The 23,306-nt window shown below is 38.2% G+C and overlaps 1 protein-coding gene across 1 annotated transcript; it reads right to left on the bottom strand.

Moving 5' to 3' along the window:
- Positions 1–1,293: 1,293 nt before the first annotated feature.
- Positions 1,294–22,476, bottom strand: Sh2d1a (SH2 domain containing 1A). The gene is made up of 4 exons (XM_032890351.1): positions 22,113–22,476; positions 8,029–8,092; positions 2,583–2,724; positions 1,294–1,667 (listed from the first exon to the last, which is right to left on the bottom strand). Exons 1-4 carry the CDS (start codon positions 22,247–22,249, stop codon positions 1,630–1,632), a joined length of 381 nt encoding a protein of 126 aa, XP_032746242.1. The 5' UTR covers positions 22,250–22,476; the 3' UTR covers positions 1,294–1,629.
- Positions 22,477–23,306: the final 830 nt, after the last annotated feature.

Here is a 23,306-nt window from a genome sequence, read left to right as displayed (position 1 = left end):
TTTAAACTATTTTTTGGGACTGGGGGTGTAATTTGGTTGGTAGAGTACTTCTCCAGCACACACGAATCCCTGGGTTAAAACCATGCTGCAGTACAAATCAGGTATGGTGACACTTGCCTACAGTAGAATCATGCAGGGGGTGAAAACAGAAGAATCTGAACTTGAGTCACTGTCACCACACTCCATCTTGGCACGCTCAAAACATCCATGTCACATGCTCTGGACGCATAGGGTAACTAGCCCTGTCTCTTAGCAGTTCATGCATTCTTAACCAAACGCACAAGATTTGGGGAACGCTCAGTGTTCTAATGTATTAGTTTTCCTATGGATTTTGGACTGGAGTAGTTATGCTGATTCATTCTACCACTAAACACGAATGTGCCTACATATTGGGAGCTTCACTTACATATACATCAACTCTCATAGCCATTGTTGCCTCTACAGTTTTCTTTGTGTTGTTTTTACCCTTTGTGTTTTCCTGTGCTTTTGGGCAGTGCACTGCCTGAAGGCATGAAACAGGTGTTTCTCCTTCTCTTCCCCGAGTGCCCTATTACGTTCTTTGAGTGAATGAATTCTGTGAGCCCTGGAGCAACTTGGCCCACTATCAATCACAAAAGCCATGGACATATAAATGTGGGCAGACAGCACTGCCGATAATCCAACTCCTACTTAGGCTTCCATGACTCAGAGTCGCTGAAAATTAAGGAAACCACAAGCTTTTATGGGGTTGCCTAATTACGAATCAGTTGATTCAGGAGTTCCCTGCCAAATACATTTCTACTTGCAGTAGACCCAACTAGGGCACAGATACGTAAAAAGACAAATTCATTATGTCATTTCCTCAGATCTCTAACATAACTTCAAAACCTGTCGCATTGAGTACAATAAACATTTAGAGCCCATTTGAAAACATAGGCTTGTGAATTCCAGTTTGGTCTGTGGGCTTATTTTGTTTTTGAAGAAGGGTGTCCTGTAGCCAAATGATATTAAATTTCTGATCGCCCAGCTTCTGCCTCTCAAGTGCTGGAATGAGAAGTATGCCTTACCACACCCCACTGGTCCAAAGATTTAACTGTCTCAGCAGAAGAACTCTAGGCCAGAAGGTCGATTTTAAATTTAAACAAATAGTCTTTCCTCTTTATCTAATACTTCTTTTAGCACACACCTTCATAAATCCCAGAGAAGCCTCGGGCACCATAGCTATTATATCTGCACACCAACCACCTTGCTACCATGAAGTCAAGCAAGACACTTGCAAATCAATAGCTATGAAATAAGTCACAAAAATGCCGCTTTTGACCAAAAAAAAAAAAAAGGAGATTATTTTTATTTACATTTGGCAAGAATCGACATTAATCTTGTGTAAAGTCTTCATGGTGCTTTTAAATTGTTTCTCATTTGTAAATACGGCAACTAAAACTACCCTAAGGGATTCTGTTTTCCAATCCGCGCTTTAAAGCACTTGTTATCTACCACGTCCACTTGCAGCTTTGACATCAGGCGAGTGCTATTACAGGACTAGAGTCGTGTTTAAAAGGCATTTGCAGCTCGCTGAACTGTATTAGCTACAATATACAAGACTTGGCACATACTTAAATTATTGAAAATAAAGTACAGAGTTACTCTTCTTCATGGCGCTTTCAGGCAGATATCAGAATCTCTTCTCCCTAAAGAAAAGAACAGCAAACATCGGACAAAGTCGTTCAGTATTAAAAATAATAGTTTAACTCGAATTTGTAATATTAAACCTAATGCTATGCCTCGTGCAATTAGTATTTAAAATTCAGCCGTAAGACTAGAGTGCTGGACAGGTAGGAAAGTTAGCTGCATTCTGAATTGGAGTTCTATTTACATTTCTATTTCAAAGGCTAGCTATTTATTAATTTCATTCACAGTTGAGTCTAATTATCAACTTTTGCCTGAGCCTGATTCCTTGTCCTCAAAATTATAATCACTCATTTTATCATAAATTTAACTGCATCAATCACCAGCATGTCTTCTCACTCAAAACAAAATACTAAGCCCTTTTTCATAAAAGATCAACAGAGACATCAGATGGCCGGTGGGTTCACTTCTGAGCTCAATATGTCCCCCCAAAATAGCTTTGCTCAAGAGAATCATGCATGCTAGTAAAACAGCCAAGTTTGCTCATTTGAATGCCTTCACTACTGTAAAACTTTCATTCATTCATTCAAACGTCTTCCGTTCAAAAGTCAGAATCACAGGAACTAAGGTAGCACTAGCTTTGCTGTGCCGTCTTTCAAACTGTACAGGCACGGGTTCCTGAAGTAAAATGGTATTTACTACCCACAAAGGGGAATAGGAACAATAAGCTAGAGATAAGAGATTAAAATATGCTGCAATCGTACCTTCCATAGCTCTCCAGTTTTATGAAAAGTGTATGTTAGAGCATCTTATAACCCCTTTGTGTTACTACCTCTCACCTGGTTGACTGGCTCCAGATACCTCCTTGTTGCATTTTTCTTATGAGTCTTCCTGCTTGTGATGTGGTTATGAATTGGTTGACACCCTCCCCAACCCGAAACTTTGTAACACTTTTAAAACTAGGCCACTGAGCGCACCTGTGGGAGCTTGTGGACTCCTAGCCGAGGACTTTTCAACTGGATACTGCAGAGGCGTTACGATGCCTTGATCTGGCTTCTGAAATGCTGAAATGAGATTTTTTACTTTCCGGAAAAATCTTTTATGTACCCCAGGTGCTGTCTGGAAAAGAAAAGACCAAGAACCATTATTTATTTGCCTCCTAATGCTTAAAAAAAAGACCTATAAGATGTGAGAAGGATGCTGAGAGGTAACATTTGTGCAACTTGCTCAAATATTTGAAAACATAAGGAAGAAAGCAAAACAACATCCAGTAGAGCTTCCTTTGCTTGGCTGCATTTCCCTGCGAGAGGAGCTAATGAGCTGTCATTTCAGCTCTCCCAAGGGGAGTATTAGTTTGTACAAGCTCTTGCTCACAGCCCTGCCCTTCCTGACTGGTACCCATCATACATCCCGAACCTCTAAGGGTGTACAGGCCATTACCCACAATGAATTCAGTAACAGAGGGATGCAGTTAAACGCCATAAAAAAAAAAAAAAGAAAAAAAAGCACAGATCCTACAGGGTCATTAATAAAAAAGCCCGAGCAATCAAAACAACGACAACTAACAATCTATCGCCTATCATTGTTTCACAATATAAAATACGACACAGAAAATTAAAAACTGACTGTTAGGATACATGTGAATGCATGGCTGGTGATCACATAGACTCTTCTCCATCAGAAGCCATACAGAACTCATCCTTCTTGTAAATTGTGTGTTCCTTTCCCCAATCGTTCTCACAGTCAGCGCTACACCATGACAAGGTTTCCTCTCTGACATGAAAATGAAAGGCTATAGAAGGTCACCTTTATTTATATATGTGTTAGTTTTTAAAGAGATCCCATTTGGAGGTGGCTGCCAGGAGTGTATTCTTTCCCTGACATCTGCGCTCTCACAAAGACACTGCCTGAAATCAACTCTCCCCACAAAGCTTTTGAGCCAAGCTTTAGGCGTCAGCTCCAAACTGTCATTTTACATAAAATAAAATAGTATTGCTATGAGCAACTGAACAATGACTACTCTTGTTTCTTCCTATTTTTTCTGGTTTTTTTTTAGAAAGTTGTTTTTCAGATATCCCATCTGGAAGGCTTTTGAGATGGGAACTGCTTGGTTTTTAGCATTTAATGAGAAAACCTGAAGCCTGGCACAGAGACTTCTGTCAACTAGACCATAAGCTAGAGATAACAGACTATCCAAAGCTACTCTCAGTCACTGCCTACTTTGGAACAAGGACTTTTTCAGCACAAACCCTGTAGATGTTCTTGTTTGCTGTAAATTAGTGTCCGCCTGTCACTCTCAACAGTTAGAAAGTCTCCTACGCCTCTCTTTCTGTCGAATCAGAAGACCTTCCTAAATTTCTGCTGAGCCCTCATCTAAAAAAGAACATGGCCATTCTTGCAGAGGCCAGGTCTGCGAATAGCTCTTTTGCTCTAGGATAGACCACAAACTACAAAGGCACACAATGGGTACAAAATACTTTCTTAGATCTTAGGGCCTTTCTTGATCTTTCCAAACACTTTCTTATCTTGCCTTCACTATTTCTCTGGACTGGCAGACACATATCCACTCTTTCAATTGTTCTCATTCCACAGGCGCAAACACGTAAACCAATCATCTTCCACAAAGTAAGTTAATAAGCAGGTGTGTAGTCACATGTATGATCAGAAGCAGCAGAATTGTCTCTGCATTCCTTCCAGATTAGGAATAGATCAAGAAGTTTCTAGTGAAGCTGAGGTCACCAGACAGAAGAAAAAACTTACATTATTTACCAAGAGTGGAACCATCTCAAAACCACACTTCATTTAGAATAAATTTTTGAGGTTTATAAAAGCATTTTCAACAAAGGCATCATTTCTACATGGACTGATAGTTAACACTTGACTATCCATGCTGACTGAGAAGACTAATAGCACTGGACATATAGAAGCAATTTGAACTTCAGATGCAGTATTTCTTTAGCAAATGACTGACCACATTTATGATGCCTGGCTTAAGCCAATAAGTAACTTGCTTACTAGCTAAAGATCTCCCGATGACCAACTATGCAGAAAGGCCCAAAGGCACAGAAATTGGCAGGAAGAGAACTGTACGATTTTGACAATGTATGGCTGACAACCTGTACATTAATAAATGAAAATCGACAATTCATTATAAATGTAGTCTCCAAGGACTGGGTTAATATCCTCGGCAGTATTCTACCTAAAGTGAAAACCATGCACATTTGTCTTGTATAATCCATAGATTCAAGGTTCAATGTAATCTCTATCTTTGGTTTACCTAGTTTTCAAATGGACTATGCACAGATAGAAAGCTTTTTCTTTTTTCTCACAGTGTGGAAAACTAATTTTTTTTTGAACATAGTACAGTACCACTTAGCAAATTTTGGAAAGTCATTTATCACACACAAAAAATCACCACAGACAACACTATTCTTTCCGTGAATTCGCTTCTTGTTCAAATTTGTGTATCTCCCATATTGCCACCTCTTAGTTATCCCATGGAAAGTTTTGAATCACATCTGGTCTTCAGTGAATTCTGGAGAAATTTCTTCCAGTCAGGTGGCATAAGTTCTGAGAATATGCACTAGTTTAACTTGTTAATTTGCCTTAACAAGAAGGCAAATGTTGTAGACAGGAAAAATGTAGTACATAATTCACAAAACACTTGGGGATAATCCATGCCAATTGTTTACACTCATGGTGCAAATAATTACAATATTATTAAATAACGAGGGTCAAATCAGACAACATAAAGGAATTTATGCTCAATAAACCCTCTCCTTCCTTCTTAAAATGATTACATATATGTAACAATGTGATATGATGTTATATGTAAAATTGGAGAAAACAAATTACAAAATGTGTCTAAGGATCCACATCCATCTCTTCCGCCCAAGACCTAGGCATCATTGAGTAAGAGGGGTGAAAAGAGTGTAAGGGCCAAAGGTGGTGGATGACTCCAAGGAAACAGTGTCTTCCAGACAAGCAGGACAATGTCACGCATGAGTTCATGACGGTTATAAAGGCATACACAAGACCCATGCAAGCCTAACCTGGACCAGATCCCAGCGTGGAGGGAGGAAGTATGCAGAGTCCCACATCTAGCCAAGGAACCATTGGCAATTAATAGCTCCCAGGAGAAAAGGCAGTGTTCTTTAAGAGAATAGTCCTGGTAAGTAAATCAAGCTTCAGGGGAAGGCCATACAGCCAAGAATGTTTGGGTAGCACAAACCACACTGGCATATTTAGAAAAACAGGAGTATACAAAGTTGGATGGAAAGGGGGGAAGAATGCATCTGGGAGGAGCTGGAAGACATGGGTAAATATGATCAAAACATATTTTACAAAATTCTCAAAGAACTAATTTTTTAAATAAAAAAAATCAAAGGCTCTCCATTAAAATGTTCTACTGCTCTTCTGAAGGATAGTTCTTGAGGGGAAAAAGAGTATACATAGCCAACCCATACACAAATTGCTTATTAATTTGAAGTGATAGATTTGTTTAAGAAGTATAGTTTTTATTAGAATCGATACTGATTTTTTCCTTGGATAGTATCATGTATTAATTATCCTGACACAAAGTAACATGGCCAGAAAGGAATATAGTATCATATAAAGGAACATGATCAAAGGATGTTATAAACTTGTCTTACAAGTGCATTGCTATGTACAGTAAATATATGGCAATAAAAAACAAAATTTATGTGAGGATATTATTCAATGGCATAGCAATTGCCTAAAATGCATGAGAACCTGGGTTTCATCCCTAATCCTAATTTTAAAAACCTGAAAGTTGAGCTGGAGGGATGGCTCAGTGGTTAAGAGCACTGACTGCTCTTCCAGAGGTCCTGAGTTCAATTCCAAGCAACCACATGGTGGCTCACAATCATCTGTAATGGGATCTGATGCCCTCTTCTGGTGTGTCTCAAGACATCTACAGCGTACTTATATAATAAATTAAAAAAAGCAAAAGTTAAAGATAAAATTTAAAATATAAAATTAAGTAATTAATAACAATGTACTTGAATATATTATAATTCATTTTCTCTATTCAAATGATTGTAATTTATACTTTGGTTTTTACTGACAAATTTGCAAGACTTTTTTAAACTTTTGTCTAGACTTTATTATTTAAATGCACATATTTATTAAGTTAGCAATAGACATTAATATTAACATCTATGCTTTCAAAAGGCCTCTGTGAGTCATTTCCACTATCAGCATGTACTGTTATAAGGTAAGAAACTAACTAAAATCTAAAGTTTGAAAACCACAGCTGCAGAAAGATTTTAGTCATTTCTTGGACTGACACAGTGGTGTGCAAATATTTCAATAAGAAACCTTTATTCTGAATAAATCTTATTCAAAGTCCTAGTTGATTAGGAAATCTAAAGAGATCTTACCCACTGAAGCCAAGATAGGTACCCAAAAGTACACCCACTCACCTCCTCCTTTCCTTCTGCAACCCCCTTCACAGGGAGTACCAAGATAGAAGAGAACCATGATTCTATAAAACATACTTTTAAAGCACGGCAATAGCAGGTAAGGATTCATTGTGTATATATGTTTGAAATTCTCAAATACTAGTTTTTATTAAACACAATATTCCCTCTTCTCTATCCCAACTTCCCAGAGGCCTCTAATTTCAAAAGAGAGACCTCTTTTGAAGATCTTGCCTATGCACACAGAGCAGCATCAATTGCCTGTATGTTTGAACATGCCTCTGCTCCAACTCTTGTGCCTAGTAACTTTGCACTACATAACATACATATTGTTGAGAAGTCTTCAGTAGTTCACAGTTGTGGATGCTCACTGTACGTCAGCCTCTCCACCTAAGAGCTTCTTTAGCGGTATTGCCTCATACTCCTTGAAATGAGTCCCCTTAACAAATGCTGGTAGACTCATTTAACAAATTGCTTCCATCACAAGTGACTGTAGGAAGAACCGCACATGGAGTCTGAGTGCATTTGACGTGGCCAGGATTTTGTGCTGTAGTGTAATTCCTGTTATATCTCCTGAAGGCCACTAGTGACTAGTAGGAAATAGAAAGCCCAGCATGTTTGCTTGTATCCGTATCAATTAGTATATGCTTTCTGTTGTTGTTATTATTATATTATTATTATTATTAAAATAATTATTATCTTAAAATTTTATAAAGGTACTGTAAGTTACACATGATCCTTCAAATTTCTTCATTTTTCCAAAGTGATCCTACCTCACACAGTGGTGGCTAAATAGGTCTGGAACCAAACTTTTCTAAAGACTTCTAAATGAACCATCAGTGACTATAGAATTGAACATCAGTGATTTAAATATGATTAATATTTTGGGAGTGTGTGGTGTGACTTCTCTTTTTTAAAGCAAGCTAGATTTTAAGAACTTTTCTGATCCCCAGAGAAGCAAAAGTAAGTAAAAGAGCAGTACCTCAGCACTCCAAGAGCCTGTTTCTGTCTGGGATACTCGATACGTATAGATGTAACCTTGATACCTGTGAAAGAGCACATTTCCATTACTGATAGTTTGCGAAAGAAAAATGAATGCTCTAAATTCGAGCTTACTTTTATCTAAAAATCTTACATATACTGGATGTACATAGACAGCTTCCTGGCAGTTCCAGGAAGCAAAGCCATTGCATTTAATTTGCTTAAAAATTATTTCAGCCCATTCACAGTTTCTGGTGATTTTTTTTCTTTAACGTAGTGTGGATTAATATACCTAAGTATTTCTCTAGTTAGAGAGACTAGACAAAAAGTAGCTATAGACCTGCTATCACTGACCCAAAAAATCATCAATTATTAAACAACTTTAACAAACCAGACTCCTACTGTTTTTTAAGAATACAATCTTAAGCTAAAAGTGGTTGACTGAAATAAGACCCAATTAAATTAGCAGTAATACTGACAGTATTAATTATTAAAATAAGTATATCATGCTATGAAATACAATTATTCTTATATTACTATTATAATAAATAGTACTATACTATTAATATACCGTTGTATAACATTGCAGTATAACAGTAATAGTAATTGAATTTTAAAATGGAGTATTGTAGCATGGAATGCTATCCAGCCCTTGAAATAATTAAATTCTGGTATTTACAACACTATAAATAAAGTTGGAGGATAGGATGTCCAATAATTCACGCACAGAACACCCCCTCCCCAAAAAACACAAGTATCTATTTTTCCTTACATGAAGATGCTAAAGTGTTGACCTCAAAGAAATACAGATTAGGGTGGTGATTACTATGGGGCTAGAGACATGGCTGAACTGTTAAACGGATTTATTACTCTGACAGACAACCCAGCTTCAATTCCCAACCCCCACCCAGTACTTCACAACCATCTGTGACTCCAGTTCCACCATGATCACCAAGCGAGTGCATGGTGCACACACATACATGCAGGCAAAATACTCACACATAAAATATGTGTGAAAATAAGTTATAAAAGAGGGATCTGCATTCAGGTGTGGTACTGCATACCCGTAACATCCTGAACCTGGATCTGGACCCGGGTGGAAGCTACATAGGCCAGCCCACCAGCAATCCTGTGCTATGCCACCGGGGCTAACCTCCCTGCCTTACCCAGGCAAGGGACACATCCAGCTTCCCTGCTCTCAGGTCCTCACTATGGCTCACCTGTGCCCCACTATCAGGTCCGGCTCTACTTTGCTGCCCAGGCAAAGTGTGGGGCCACTTTTTCTGAGTGTTGCAGCTGTAGTTTTGTTTGTTTGTTTGTGTATAATCCATTATTATTATCTATCATTATCAGACTGTGCGTAAGCAAACCTGACATATTTTTTTTGTCAACTTGATACAAACTAGTCATTTGAGAAGAGGAAACCTCGATTATGAAAATGAATCTATCATGCTGGCCTGTAGGAAATCTGTGTGGGCATTTTTCTAGACTAATGATTGATGTGGAAGGGCCCAGCCCACTGCTGGTGCTCTACCTCTGTATGGATTCTATTTAAAAACCAAGTTGAGCAAGCCATGGGGGAGCAAGGCGGTGAGCAGCATTCCTTCATGGTTTCTGCCTCACTTCCTGCCTCTCTCTACCTTGAACTCTTGCCCTGATTTCCCTCAATAAGGAACTTTAAGCTGGAAGATGAGATAAACCCTTTCCTCGCCAAGTTGTTTTAAATCACTGCGTTTACCATAACGACAGAAATAAACCCTTTCCTCGCCACGTTGCTTTCAATCACTGTGTTTACCATAACGACAGAAATCACAGCAGAGCACTTAGTGCCCACTGCTCAGCAATTCTCCAGTCTACACCTCTCCTACTTTCCTCAGCCACAGGCCACCACCACGCTACTCTTAATCTCCATGGGAACGATTTTCTTATATTCCACATATGAGTCAAAACATGTAGTACATGACTTTCTGTGTCTGCCTTATTTCACTTAGCATAACGACTTCAAGTTATGCTATTTTGGCAAATTACATGATTTCGTTCCCTCTGTGGTTGAACAGACTTCCGTTCTGTTTACGGCTCCCTTTTCTGGGCTTGCTCAATTGATGGATCCTCGTGCTATTTCCATTTCTTGGCCTTGGAAAATATTGTTGCAATGAGTCTCAGAGTTCAAATATCTCTCCGACATACTGCTCACATTTCCTTTGGATGCATCCTCGGGTGTGGAGAACTGAACAATGTGGTACTTCTCGTTTCGTTTGAAGATCTCCTATGCTGTTTCCCATCTTGAATATGGAATATTCCATATTTCCAAAAGATTGCCCTATCTACATTTTTGTTAATAGTGTATAATGTTTCCCCTTCCCCCCTTCCTCATTCGTACTTGTTATCTTTACTTTCTTTGATAATAGCTTTTAGTATTTATTTGTTGTTTACTCATTTAGTTTTAGTGGACTGATGGAATAATCTTGTGATTTTATTTCATTTCCTGGTGATCGAAGCACTGAACATTTTTCATTACTTTTTCCTTTTTACAAAGATTTATTCTATTTTTATTTTATGTGTTTGATCTTTGTGTTTGCATCTATGTCTGTGAATTATGCATGTGCAGTGCCCATGGAGACAGGAAGGAAGAGAGCATTGGCTTCCCTGGAACTGGCGTTACAGACAGTTGTGAGCCACTATATGGGTTCTGGGAATGCCCAGCTCCTCTGGAAGAACAGCCAGTGCTCTTAACCACTCAGTCATTCCTCCAGCCTCTCATAATGTTCTTAATAAATATTTCTCTACTAGAAACGTAAGGTGACCTTCATGCTGAATTTTCAAACAAGTTTTGAATCTGAATATAAATAACTTATGTTTCTGTCATTGTTCTTAGGCACAGGATTGGATCAATGGGTATCCTTGGTTAGTAAATACATTAGTCTGTTTAAATCACTGTGTTTAAACTTAAAAGAGTAGATGATACTAAAATCTTACAAAGAGAAGGTTATACTGAGTTCATTGCTCACATTGGTTTTAAGGCCCTTTAGGATTAAAAAGCCTTTAAATATTTGAATTAAATTGTTATGCCTTTAATCAATATCTATCAGCACTAATTACCCAACAAACTACAAAAGACATTTAAAATACTCTAATCGGGTTCATTTGACTTGGGAAATTGAACAAAAGACCAATTTAAAGGTTGGTGTGATCACAAAACAAATGTTTTCTTTTTGTAACATAGACTTACCAGAGTATTCAAGTCATATATAAAATAACTTACTATTTGCGTATATGCAATAGTCTAAATAAACTACTTTACTGTTAAGGTCTTATTTTTTAAGTAATTGAAATCAACCTTAAAACACACCAATTTTATTAAGTATTCAACAGGGAACAAGACAAGAGCTTTCATTTCTGCTTTTCACCATGGGATCTTGAAACATGAATCAAGAGAGTTTCTTAAAGCTGTCCAGAAAATGGATATAGAAGCAGGGCCCTTGGTTCTATTTTTCCCTTTGGGAAGCAATCAATGTGAATAATTCACACTAACTTTAAGGGTAATGATATAGAAAAAACAGTGCTTAAAATCTCAACAATAGCGCTTGGGAGATAACTCAGTTGATAAAGTGTTTGCCTGAAGGCAGGAAGACCTGAGTTCAACATCCTGAACCCATGCTATGCATGATGCTGTGCATTTGTAGTTCCAACATTGAAGAGGCAGAAGAAAGCAGACCCCTGGGGCTCACTGGCCAGCCAGCCCACGAAGCTTGGTGAGCTCCAGAAAAGTGAGAGTACCCATTTAAAAAAGTTAAGATGGACAAGTCCTGAGGACTAGCACCTGAAGTTGTTCTCTGTCTTCCATTCACATGTGTACACATAGCTACAAGCACTTACACACACATACATATACACATATACATGTGTACACACAAAAAATAAAAACTCAGTAATTTAAACGAAATGGTAAGCAAGCTGTCTTCCAGATTCTGAAGCAATGGGCCTCTAAAATATACAATGGATAGACTTCTTTACCATCATTCACCTTCATTTAGTCAAAATAAATGAGTATGTTTTGAAAATTGTTTCCTAACGAATCTGATCTTATCTCACTTTCGGTTAAGCAGCAGGAACCTGAGTACCACTTCAAAAGCTCTTACCTTCTTCAGTCTCCAAACAAGCTGATGTCAATGGCACATACATTTTCTCATGATTAACGTGTCTGATATTAACAATTACCCCACCCCAAGCCCTTGAATTCTGAATGAACAAACTTTTCTTTCAAATAAATCACAAGCGTGTGACTTCTGTTTTCAGTCATATAACTTACTGAACAAGCATCCTCCAAAGACTACATTCATAATAATATGCCACGGATGGGAGAAATCTAAAGCAGAACAACTCAAATTGCATTCCTCAGATCACAGCACTTGGGAGGCACCTGATATGGGTGCTGGGAACCAAACTCAAATTCTCTGGAAGAGTATCAAATGCTCTTAATCACATAATATGCTTCTTAACACTGCATCTATGCTCTGTCTGTAGAAAATCAGTGTTATAGGAAAAATCAATAAGTGTTAATAAAAGCCATAAAGTGTACATATCTTTAACCAAATCACGTTCCTTATCATCACACACTCCAAGGAAATAAGTCAAAAGAAAAGTGTAAGTTTTTAATAGTAAAGTAAAATTAACATAACTACTCTGAGCAAGTAAACATTACTCAAAATAAGAGAATAGTTTTTACATATGCCCTCAAAAATGTGTGTAATTAAAGGAGAAATAAAAATTACATCAAAATAAAATGATTCTTCACAGACAGGAAAGTAATGTGAACCAACAGTTAGAAGCATACCTGCTGAATGGGAAAAAAGCATTTGCAAGCCATCAACCTGATAAGGCTTAGTATCCAGAATATCTAATATCTGAAAAAAAACTCAGTAAGAAAAACAATGATTGAAAATGGGCCATATATATACAGCCACCCAATTAGACAAGATGGATGAAGCAAAGAAGTGCAGACCGACAGGAGCCGGATGAACGCCCTGGAGAGACACAGCCAGAATACAGCAAACACAGAGGCTAATGCCAGCAGCAAAAATCACTGAACTGAGAATAGGACCCCGCTGAAGGAATCAGAGAAAGAACTTAAAGAGATTGAAGGCTGAGACCCCATATGTACAACAATGCCAAGCAACCAGAGCTTCCAGGGACCAAGCCACTACCTAAAGACTATACATGGACTGACCCTGGGCTCTGACCTCATAGGTAGCAATGAATAGTCTAGTAAGAGCACCAGTGGAAGGGGAAGCCCTGGGTCCTGCCTGAGTGAACGTGATTGTTGGGGGGAGGGCGGCAATGTGGGGAGGATGGGGAAGGGAACACCCCTAAAGAAGGGGAGGGAGAGGGTTTGGGGGATGTTTGCCCGGAAACCGGGAAAGGGAATAACACTCGAAATGTAAATAAGAAATACTCAAGTTAATAAAAAAAAAAAGAAAGAAAGAAAGAAAAAATGGGCAAAGGACCTGAACAGATTTTTCCCAAAAGAATACACAGAAAATGGGAGAAAAAAAATAAAATTACGAAAAGAAATCCAACATCATTCATCATTGGAGAAATGCAAATTGAGACCACACCTGTTCGAATGGCTCTTATCAAAAATATGAAGGGTGAGTATTGTGAGGGTGTGGAGAAAGAGAACACTTATACACTGTTGGTGGGAATGCAAATTAGTAGAGTGATTGTGGAAAACAGCAAGGCGGTTCCTCGCAAAATAAAAGAAAAAAATTTAAATTTCATGACTCAGCAACAGAATGACTGGGTGAATATCCAAATGAGATCATTATGTTGAAGAGTCTGTGCTCCCCAGTTCAGTGTAGCGATATTTACAATATAAAGGATAAGAAATCGACCTTAGTGTACAACACTGGATGGATGATACATGAAGAAAGTATGATATAGACATGCTGCACCTCATATGAGGGATCTAGATTTTAAAACGAAGGCATGGAAATAAACTGAGAAAAAAGACCTGAGAAGAGAAGACAAAATGAGTTATGGGGAAAATATGTTCAAAATATATTCTACATGTAAGAAAATATTATAATAAACTCATTTTGTACAAAATGTGCTAATTACTAATGATTGAAAAACAAAACCTGAAATATATATATAATTGAATATCATTCAAACTTAACGAAAATGTTATCTATTTTTGACAACAGGGATGAACCTGAAGGACAGACATTATGTTAAATGAAATAATCCAGGCACAGAAAGACAAATATTACATGATCTCAATTATGAATAGAATCTAAAACTACTGACTTGACAGAAGCTGTGATGCTGTGTCTTTGTTAATCACAAATTAGAAAAAAACATGTGATTTGTTTTCTAAAATTGTGACATGCTTCCAACTTCCTCTATGAATATAGACAAATCAAGAAATGGATCAATTTTCACTTCCCTCTCCCACTGAGATGTTTTTGGAATTGATCAGCAGTCCAGCATTTAGAATTTAAAACAGGGGAGTGTTTAAATTGTTGCTGTTAATTTATTTTTGTAAGTAACACATAGAAAAAGTATGTTTTAGTCCTTGCTGACTCTAAAATTTGACTTTATTTCATCTAAAGCTGTGCCCAATGCTTTTAAAAGGTGTTCAGGGGTTGGGGATTTAGCTCAGTGGTAGAGCGCTTGCCTAGGAAGCGCAAGGCCCTGGGTTCGGTCCCCAGCTCTGCAAAAAAAAAAAAAAAAAAAAAAAAAAAAAAGGTGTTCAGACTAGCAATGGGCAGGTACAAAGCCATGACGTTTATTTCTCAATTATTTCAGTGAGTCAGTATGATGGGTACGACTTCGCTTCAAACCAACAAACCCACATCAACTTTCTTGATGCCAATTAAAGGACTTCCCAAGAGAAAAGCTGCAAGTACATGTGACTTATATGTTCACACTGCGAATATTGCGAGCTAGTCCCCGTAGCCTCACTTACACAATATATTTACAAATGTATACAACATTAGTAAGACACCATTATGAAACAGATGTTGAGAAACTTTTGGTGCTGATCTGAACTCATTACACAGGTCAGACTGACTTCAAATGCATGGTAATCCTCACACCTCACCTCCCAAGTGCTGAGATTGCAAACAGGGGTCACCATACCTGCTATAACTAAATTTTGAATAAAATATATTACATCCGTAGTGACTTTCCCATACATACAAAGTCTTCAATATTAAAACTATATTCCCCCTCAAGACATGTATAATTTTCTGTCGTCCAAACTTCCTTCTTTTGGAGTGGATATGAATTTCCAGTACAATCTAGTCATTCAATATCCAGACTAATGGTATATCTATGTAATGATCCTGTTCTTACAACCACCACTTGCTAATCCAGGGCAAAAGAAAATTTGAAGCACTTGAGCAAGGTAAAATTCCTAGCTAAGGGGCAGAGTTACAGGGGATGGAGAGATGGCTCATCGGTTAAGACCACTTCCAGAGGTCTTGGATCCAATTCCCAGCAACCACATGGTGGCTCACAACCATCTGTAATGGGATCTGATGCCCTCTCCTGGCATAAATATAAAAATCATCTTGTCAGATTTTACTTAAAGAAAGAAGAAAAGAAGCAGACTTGCACTGTGTGCTCAGAGAGTCTTGCAGAAAGGTCTTGACGCTTAATCGTCATTGTGTGATGCATTTCTTAAATTAGTGGGAATGAATGAACATTTTGGCTTTAACAGCCATTTCAGAAGTATAATTTTCCACAAAAAGATTGAGTCTGTAAAGATAGAGCTAGAACTTTCTGCTGAAGACAGAACAGGAGAGGTGGCTGAAGAAAAAGCAGCACAAGATATGTGGGATGGGGGAGGAGTGGCTAACAGATCAACGCAGGCTTCCTCCACATTGAAACTAAATGGCAACTTCAGACTAACCTTGAGGCTTCAATTTCACATTGTTAACCAGGGTCAGAGTTTAGCATATTTTGTCTGTGAACTGTCCCTTTCGTAGTTGACATGTAACAAATTTAATACTAGCCTGGCTTTTGTGCTCACTCTACCATGAATAAGTTCTACCGAGAAAATCCAAAATAATTTTAGCGACCAAAAAGATGTGGCAGCAATAAACATAGCCAGAAGAATTTAAAAAAACAGATGTCTGGGCAAGCAGATGTCTCAATAGGTGCTACAATAGGTACTTAATGGGCTAGCACAATGCCTGAGACCCACATGGAATCAGGAGAGAACCAACATACATGTACTCAAACATACCACGTAAATACCTAAATACATAGGTAACTAAATGAGGAATGTAAAATGATAAGAACTAAAGTGTGGTTTCTTGTTAAATTTTATAACCTGAAATTCATTGCCATATTCTCCTTTGCCACGCCGTTTCCTGCTATTACAACCGATAAGCTGGAGTTTCATTGTACTACATACATATCCTCTACTTCTTGAATTCAGTTGTGTGGTAGGCACTTTATTTCCAATTCAAAAACCTCCATATCTGCCACAGGGATATTTGTTCATTCATTTTTATTGCTGCTCTATTCACGATAGCTGGGAAATAGGAAGAGCCTAAATGTCCTTCGACTGATGACCAGATAACAAAAACTGGGATATGCTTACAGATGGAATTGTATTCAGCTATTAACAAAAATGAAATTTGCAGGTAAAAGAATGGAACTGAATACAGTCATTCTGAGTAACCCACAAATATCACGTGTGTTCTCCCATTTGTGATTGTAGTTAGCTTTGAGCCTTGCGATATGTGTGTTTCATTTGGAATACTCATAGAGGTCAGGGATCATGGAGTGGCTGCTTTCAAGGAGAGAGAGATAGAATGCACAAGTAGAAAGAATGAAAAAGGAATACTAGAACAGGAAGGGTGGTGGTGGGAAGGCAGAGTAGAAGACAGAGTTCAGTGAAAGATAATTAACAGTAAAACCCTCTCAAAAAAGTCATACGTAAGCCTACTAATGTAGATGTTTCCTAAGTTAAATAAATGTACACATATGTAAAAAGTGTTAGGGTGGAGTTACTCCATAACAGGATAACCACTAGACATCATATGTTACCAAATAAAGTTCCTGGTACCAGGAATGGATTATGACTTGTTGGCCAATGAGGTCCCATAGAGCACCATTACAGGCCATTGCCAGTGTTCTTCATTACCCTCCAAAACTTGGCAGTAAAACCCTGTTGCTGAAGACACCACACCCGTGAGGCATAGAACTCAGCCAAATCAAGCTGGTGCAGACCTGGAAGCCTCATCTGTATGGGCCAATCCATAGTGCTGGAAGGTGCACACTCTCCGAGGAGAAGTGTGATCACCAATGTCAGCCCTCAAAAAAGAACAAGAAGATAACTCTTTTATCCAAAAACGTATATGGCAAATGATGTCATTCTGTGCCTTCGAGGCTAAAAAATTATAAATGCATTTCTTCTTCTGAATCTTTCATCAGATAAGCATAAACTTAGCTATTTACAGAGATGCTAATTGTAGATATGTGATATTTTTTCCAGCTTATCTTTAAAAATATTTTAATTAGTTTTTCTCTGTGAGACAGCCTAGGGAAGTGGCTATTTATCTTAGAGTGAAAAGTAACAACTTGTGAGGGTATAACATGTACCTCAATGAAAGAAACTTGATATAGCCAGAAAAAAAGAATAGAAGAAAATCTTACACCGTATCTTTGAAAAGTCAATTCTCTAAAGATGGTAGTTTTTCCTTAATTTATTATTGATGTTAATTTCATCTAATTTAACAGATTTATTTTAGATTTCATCACAAAAAAATAGTAGACAAGAATACCTAATAACTTTTGAGTATGTTTGAAAAGTACAACACACTAATACAATTAATATAAGTACAAAAGATCAATTGAACCAAATAATCAAAAAACAATAACCATATTGTAACTATTCAGTTCTTTTAGTTTTTGGTAAAGGGGCCCAACAAATGAAAATTGGAAATTCTATTTAGTAAGCTATGTTGGAGAGTTGAAAACCCACTTGGAAATAAATCAAATTAGATCTTTTATACACATAAAAGTAAAATTCAAATAGAATTAAAGAGTAGACTATAAATTAATAAAACCATGTATTTAAAACAAAAAGTGAAGTTTTATGTATCTGTAGAGGAGAAAAGATTTTCTAAGCTGAGAAGCAAAGGCAAAAAAATCAAGCATGAAGAAGCTGTGTGATGCATTTTAGTACTAAAAACATTAAATAAAAGTATTAAATAACAAACACCAAACTGAGAAAGGATATCTACAACATGTTAAGGTGTGTGTGTGTGTGTGTGTGTGTGTGTGTGTGTGTGTGTGTGTTTGTGCGCGCAAAGCAAAAAGATCCAAATCATGAAGTGAATAAAAATATGCAAATAGTTTACAAATGGGGATAAATAGTTCAACAACCACATTAAAAACATTTAGTGCTAGTAACAAAAACTAAAATATGAAAAAAGAGTATAAATATAATAAAAATTAGACATCAAAATTCAAAGGGAATTATTTTTAACAACAATACTCATTGGTAAAGGAAACTGCACAATTAAACTAGAATACTCATTTAGGCAAAAATGTATGGTGATCAGTTCTATGTAGAAATTATAGTTTAAAAGCATTGAATCATTCAGTTGTCAAAATAAGAGGCTGATGTACATGTACAAAATCATCCAAAAACAAAATTAGTCAAGAAACAATAAAATAAGAGATTAGTCCCGAAGAATATGGTTCATTTACAACTTAGCTGAACTAAAATACAGCTCTTATAAGATAATACCTTGATTTATTTGTGAAAATATTGCATATGAGTCAGCTTTTTTCATACTAAATGGGAATTGCAGCAAAATGTAACAAAAGGATGTCCATGTTCCAGAATATTCATTCTATTAAAGCACAACACTTTATTTAAAACTTAATCATAGTTGTCTTTAAGTCATAATATTATGGATGGTTTTTTTCCTTAGATTCCATTATGTTTCAAACTTTATATCCCAAATATAAAAGACTATTTTGATGAACTCTTAATTCTCATTTTTATTTAGAGCAAACAATTGGAAGAAACGCTTCTTGTTTTAAATGAAGGGCAGCAATCCTAGAAATGGGAGACTTTTACATTGTTTAAAACATTTTGTTTTTGAAAAACTAACAGGACAAAAAAGGTCATGACTGAGATTCACTCTAGGAAAGAGGCACATATTGTTTGAAGGGACAATTTTAAGCATGGTTTGAACCGTACAATAAAAATTGAGTGAGTTGAAGTTTAAGAACACCTTCTTGGCTAATGAGAATAAGCAAAACATGGAATAAGATGTCACTGAGCAAGCCGCCATTATTGTAGGTTTTTTCATGCATACATGATTTATTTTCTTTCTACTCTTCATCCTATGATTCAGTATTTTGAGTTAGGAAGTAGGTTATGTTCCAAATAACATGTTGCACATACCATGTAGTGCCAGTGAGAGAGAATAAAATGTTTGTGTATCTCCAAGGGGACACTAACTAAAACAAACAGAACCTAAGAAGCACTTATCAGGTGAGGAAAACATTCCTCCTATTTTTTCTTGTCTCTTTCCTCCACAGTTTTCTGGCTATAACCGTGAAAACCCATAAACAGGGCTAAAGACTCAAGGTGGAGAATTCACCACTTCTATATTTTCATGGAAAAGGTTTTTTCAAAGTGAAATTGGTCAACAGCAACCAAAAAAAAAAAAAACAAAAAACAAAAAAAAAAAAAAAAAAACAAGCAAACACCTTACATTTATACAGCATCCCCTGTCAGTGAAAACCAGAAGGCTGAGAATTTCCTTACGTGGTTCCGGCCTATGTGCCCAAACACCAAGGTTTCTTTTCTTCAAGATTTCACTTACAACCATGTTTTATAACAACCGGTTTCTGTTTTACGCAGATGTAAGGTGAAGCCCCAGAGAACTTGAGTGACTTCCTAGAGCCCCCACCCTGGCCTCTTAGCCCGATGCTCTTGCTAATGAAGAGTACACTATGGCTAAACAGTTCATCTAATTTCAAATTGTGTGCTGAGTGCTTATTATGTACCAGGATATGCTCCTGGTACTGGAGACCATGTTTGCTCCTTCATGAATGTAGTTTGTGGTAGAGCCCACATATAAGTAAACAAGTTAATGTTAGTAAGTTTAAAGTTCCTTGAATAAAGGTAATCGGGTAGCAGCCCAGAGAGGCCACTTAGGTTCGTTAATGATCAGGAGATGTAATGTCGAATACAGGTGTAAAATCCTGAGAAGAAAGCAGGCTTAGTTACCTAACAGAGGTGATCGGGTGCTATGAAAAGCACAAATCTGAGGTACACTGTCTCCAGCCCTCTCCCCTACATAGGCTGCATTTGAACTTTTATGTTTCCCTTCTGGTTAAGGGAGCATGCTACCTCTATTATCAGTGTGTCCAAGCAGCCTGTTTCACTCACCATCGTTCATCTTTTCACAAGAAAAAAATACCCTAAGGAGTGTCATTGGCTTTCCCACCCCTTCTTAGGGATCCACTTAGGAACATGAAGGTCCAAGCCCAGGGCTGGGTGTCTAGCTTAGTAAAAAAAAAAAAAAAAAAAAGCATTTTGGAGGCTCATGTAAAATTCTGGATTCTCTCCCCAACACTGAAAAATTATTTTTCCATATATTTACCTTGAAGCCTTTATGATAAATGTATTTGGCATGATCTGCAAACTGCCAAAAGTAAGGCTTGGCCATTTTTAAAAAATCAATATACAATGACAATCCTTTCACACCAGCCTCAATTTAATCTTTATTTTCTGGCCCAGAAACTACTTCAAAGTTTTGCAGTGTATCATCATGTACAGAACTCACTACCAAGCACTGTTTTGTTTTTTTTTAGGTAGACTGTACTGTACTAGAATGAGGCTGTGTGTGTGTGTGTGTGTGTGTGTGTGTGTGTGTGTGTGTGTGTGTGTGTGTGTGAATACCCTGTTTACAGTAGTGCCTAAATTGGGTCCTTCTGGAGACTTCCTCAAGAAGGACTGAAATAATTTGTCCAAAAAGAGACCAATAATAAACCAGACATATCTGTGAGTATCAAAGCCCACTTTTTCTTTTTTAATACATGGAGGCATTATCTTCATCATCCCTTGGAATATGAAACCCATTTAAAATCAAGGGCTCGGAGAGAACAAGCTTTAGAGTCCAACTATGGTAGGGTTCGCTCAGGGAGGTTGGGAGCCACGATGCAGCTGCACCTGGTTCAAAATGGGGCAAGAGGCTGAGAACAGTCTAGGCAAAGGTCAAAGTGGGGTCAGAAGAATGGTGTTTTCTTTCTGTGCTCTTTAAAACTATTTATCGTCAGTCCTATCTTTTACGGGACACACCACGTTTTTAAACTCATTCCCCCTCTTATAAGCAAGGTAACAGCATCACGAGAAAGGCACCTCTACTCTTTCACACACATCCTCTCCAGTGCTGTGCTGCCTTAGTGTTCTTTGTTGTTGTTCATTAGGGTCGTACACTGTGTAGCCCTGCTGGGCATGGAACCGGCTGTGTTAACCAGGGTAGCTACCTGTAACTCACACACATCTGTCTGCCTCTGCCTTCCCTGAGGGGCATTCCGAAAATAATGAATTCCATTTCCTGGTTGGCCACTTCTCCGAGCATTTGTTAGATGCCATTCTTTTGGGGTACCATTTTCAATCACACTTGTAGAGATTGATAGAGAAAGCTTTTCCTTTGCCTTAATTCGTGGCCCAGAAGACAAAATAGTCCAACATCCCAGAGCTCCAGAGCCGAAGTGTAGAATATGGGCCTTTCTCAAAGTCAAGGTAAATTCTAGGCCATGTTTTCCCATTCTGAAGGGTATTCAGTGAAGCTGCCACGACCGAACTGGGGAAATGCAGTAGATACATCCCCAGGGAGGGACATACATCCAAGTACTGCCTGCCACACCCCTGGGCAGAGTCCTGGGCCAGTAAGAACTGGAAGAGTACTCAGTTCCTGCTGCCTGTATTCCCTCTGTTCCTTTGCCAAGAGTTGTAACCCCCCCTCCCACTCCCCCCGGCCCTCCCCTGAAAGGGCAGGATACACATGCTACAAGCCTGCCATGACCACAAGATGTACTCACAAAACACACAGGCAGTACACGCCAGGGACACTCTCGCTGTCTCGCAGCAGATAGCTTCCATCCAGCCCTGTAGCGAGTAAGAGCTTCTCCCCCATCTCCCTGCTGATTTTGCCGTGGTACACAGTCACCGCATCCATGCCTAGCAAACTCTTTGATGGGCGCAGAAGGACGGCGGTAAGAGGAAGACTTTGCGCTGCTGCTGTTGCTGCTGCAGTGGCTTGCTGGGCACAATCAGCCACCTGACTCCCAGGGCAGCCAGTATGAAAAAAAAAGAGAGAGAGAAATGAGCACCCTAGATGCTCATTTCAACAGGATGTTGTCTACCTGCCTTAAAACCTCTTCTCACACTTCAATTAAGGCCAGCTCAGCAGTTTAACAGGTTCAAACTTGTCATGGGTTTGATCACCCTAGTCTCCAACACAGAGTTCGTGGTGGGGGAGGGGCACACTGGAAAAGTGAACACTTGCAGCATTTAAGCTGTGCCAGCAATGCAGACAAGAGCTTGCGCAAAGATGAGAAGCTTGATAGGGCTTTTCTTGTGTGGTTCCTGCAACCTGTGAAGCCCTCGGCAATGACTTGGCTGAACCGGTGAACAAAAGAATGGGTGAGAGAGGTAAATGGTACTTGTCATCATGAGGGGCAGAAACGGCCTGACAAAACAAAAGCATAAAAACAGCCCAACTACAAAACCAGAGTCTGGCTCTGAAGCTTCCACAGCATCCCCAAGTACTATTGAACTGTGCACTTTGGGACTAGATGTTCCTGAAAAAGCTCTCTTTTCTTCAATGATGACAGAGTCCGGGACCTCCCAGATGAAGTTTTCTACCTCTAAGCCGTATGCCAAATCCTTGAATACACTTAGGCCCAAGCAAAGATTTTTACCTTAATGTTTTTTTTTCCAAGATCCAAAAGTATCAGTTTAGTCACACACCCAAAAAGTTGTCATGGTATTAAAAAATATTGTAGATAACTGAAGGGCTTAAAAAGAGCAAATCCTTTTATTGGTGCTTTATCATCATCATCATCATCATCATCATCATCATCATCATCATCATCATCATTGTTATTAAAATCCAAGCATTTCTCCCTTCCCTTTTCACCCTTTTCACCATCGCATGAACCCTGCTCTCCTTCAGCATCGTTATCACATGCATATATGCATGTTCATATAATTCCTGAGCATGTTACACAGAT

Source organism: Rattus rattus, chromosome X (assembly GCF_011064425.1).
Source record: "Rattus rattus isolate New Zealand chromosome X, Rrattus_CSIRO_v1, whole genome shotgun sequence".
Lineage (NCBI taxonomy): Eukaryota > Metazoa > Chordata > Mammalia > Rodentia > Muridae > Rattus > Rattus rattus.
Note: the sequence above shows the minus strand (reverse complement) of the source record. Positions and strands in the feature narration are given on the sequence as shown.

What these genes read in the sequence shown, in the direction of transcription:
- Sh2d1a (XM_032890351.1), bottom strand. Translation starts at nt 22,249, where the DNA reads ATGGATGCGGTGACTGTGTACCACGGCAAAATCAGCAGGGAGATGGGG. An exon ending in GTGTACTGCCTGTGTGTTTT is followed by an intron (nt 8,093 to 22,112) that starts GTGAGTACATCT and finishes GCTCTTTCACAG; the next exon opens with GTATCAAGGTTACATCTATA. An exon ending in CAGGCTCTTGGAGTGCTGAG is followed by an intron (nt 2,725 to 8,028) that starts GTACTGCTCTTT and finishes TTTCTTTTCCAG; the next exon opens with ACAGCACCTGGGGTACATAA.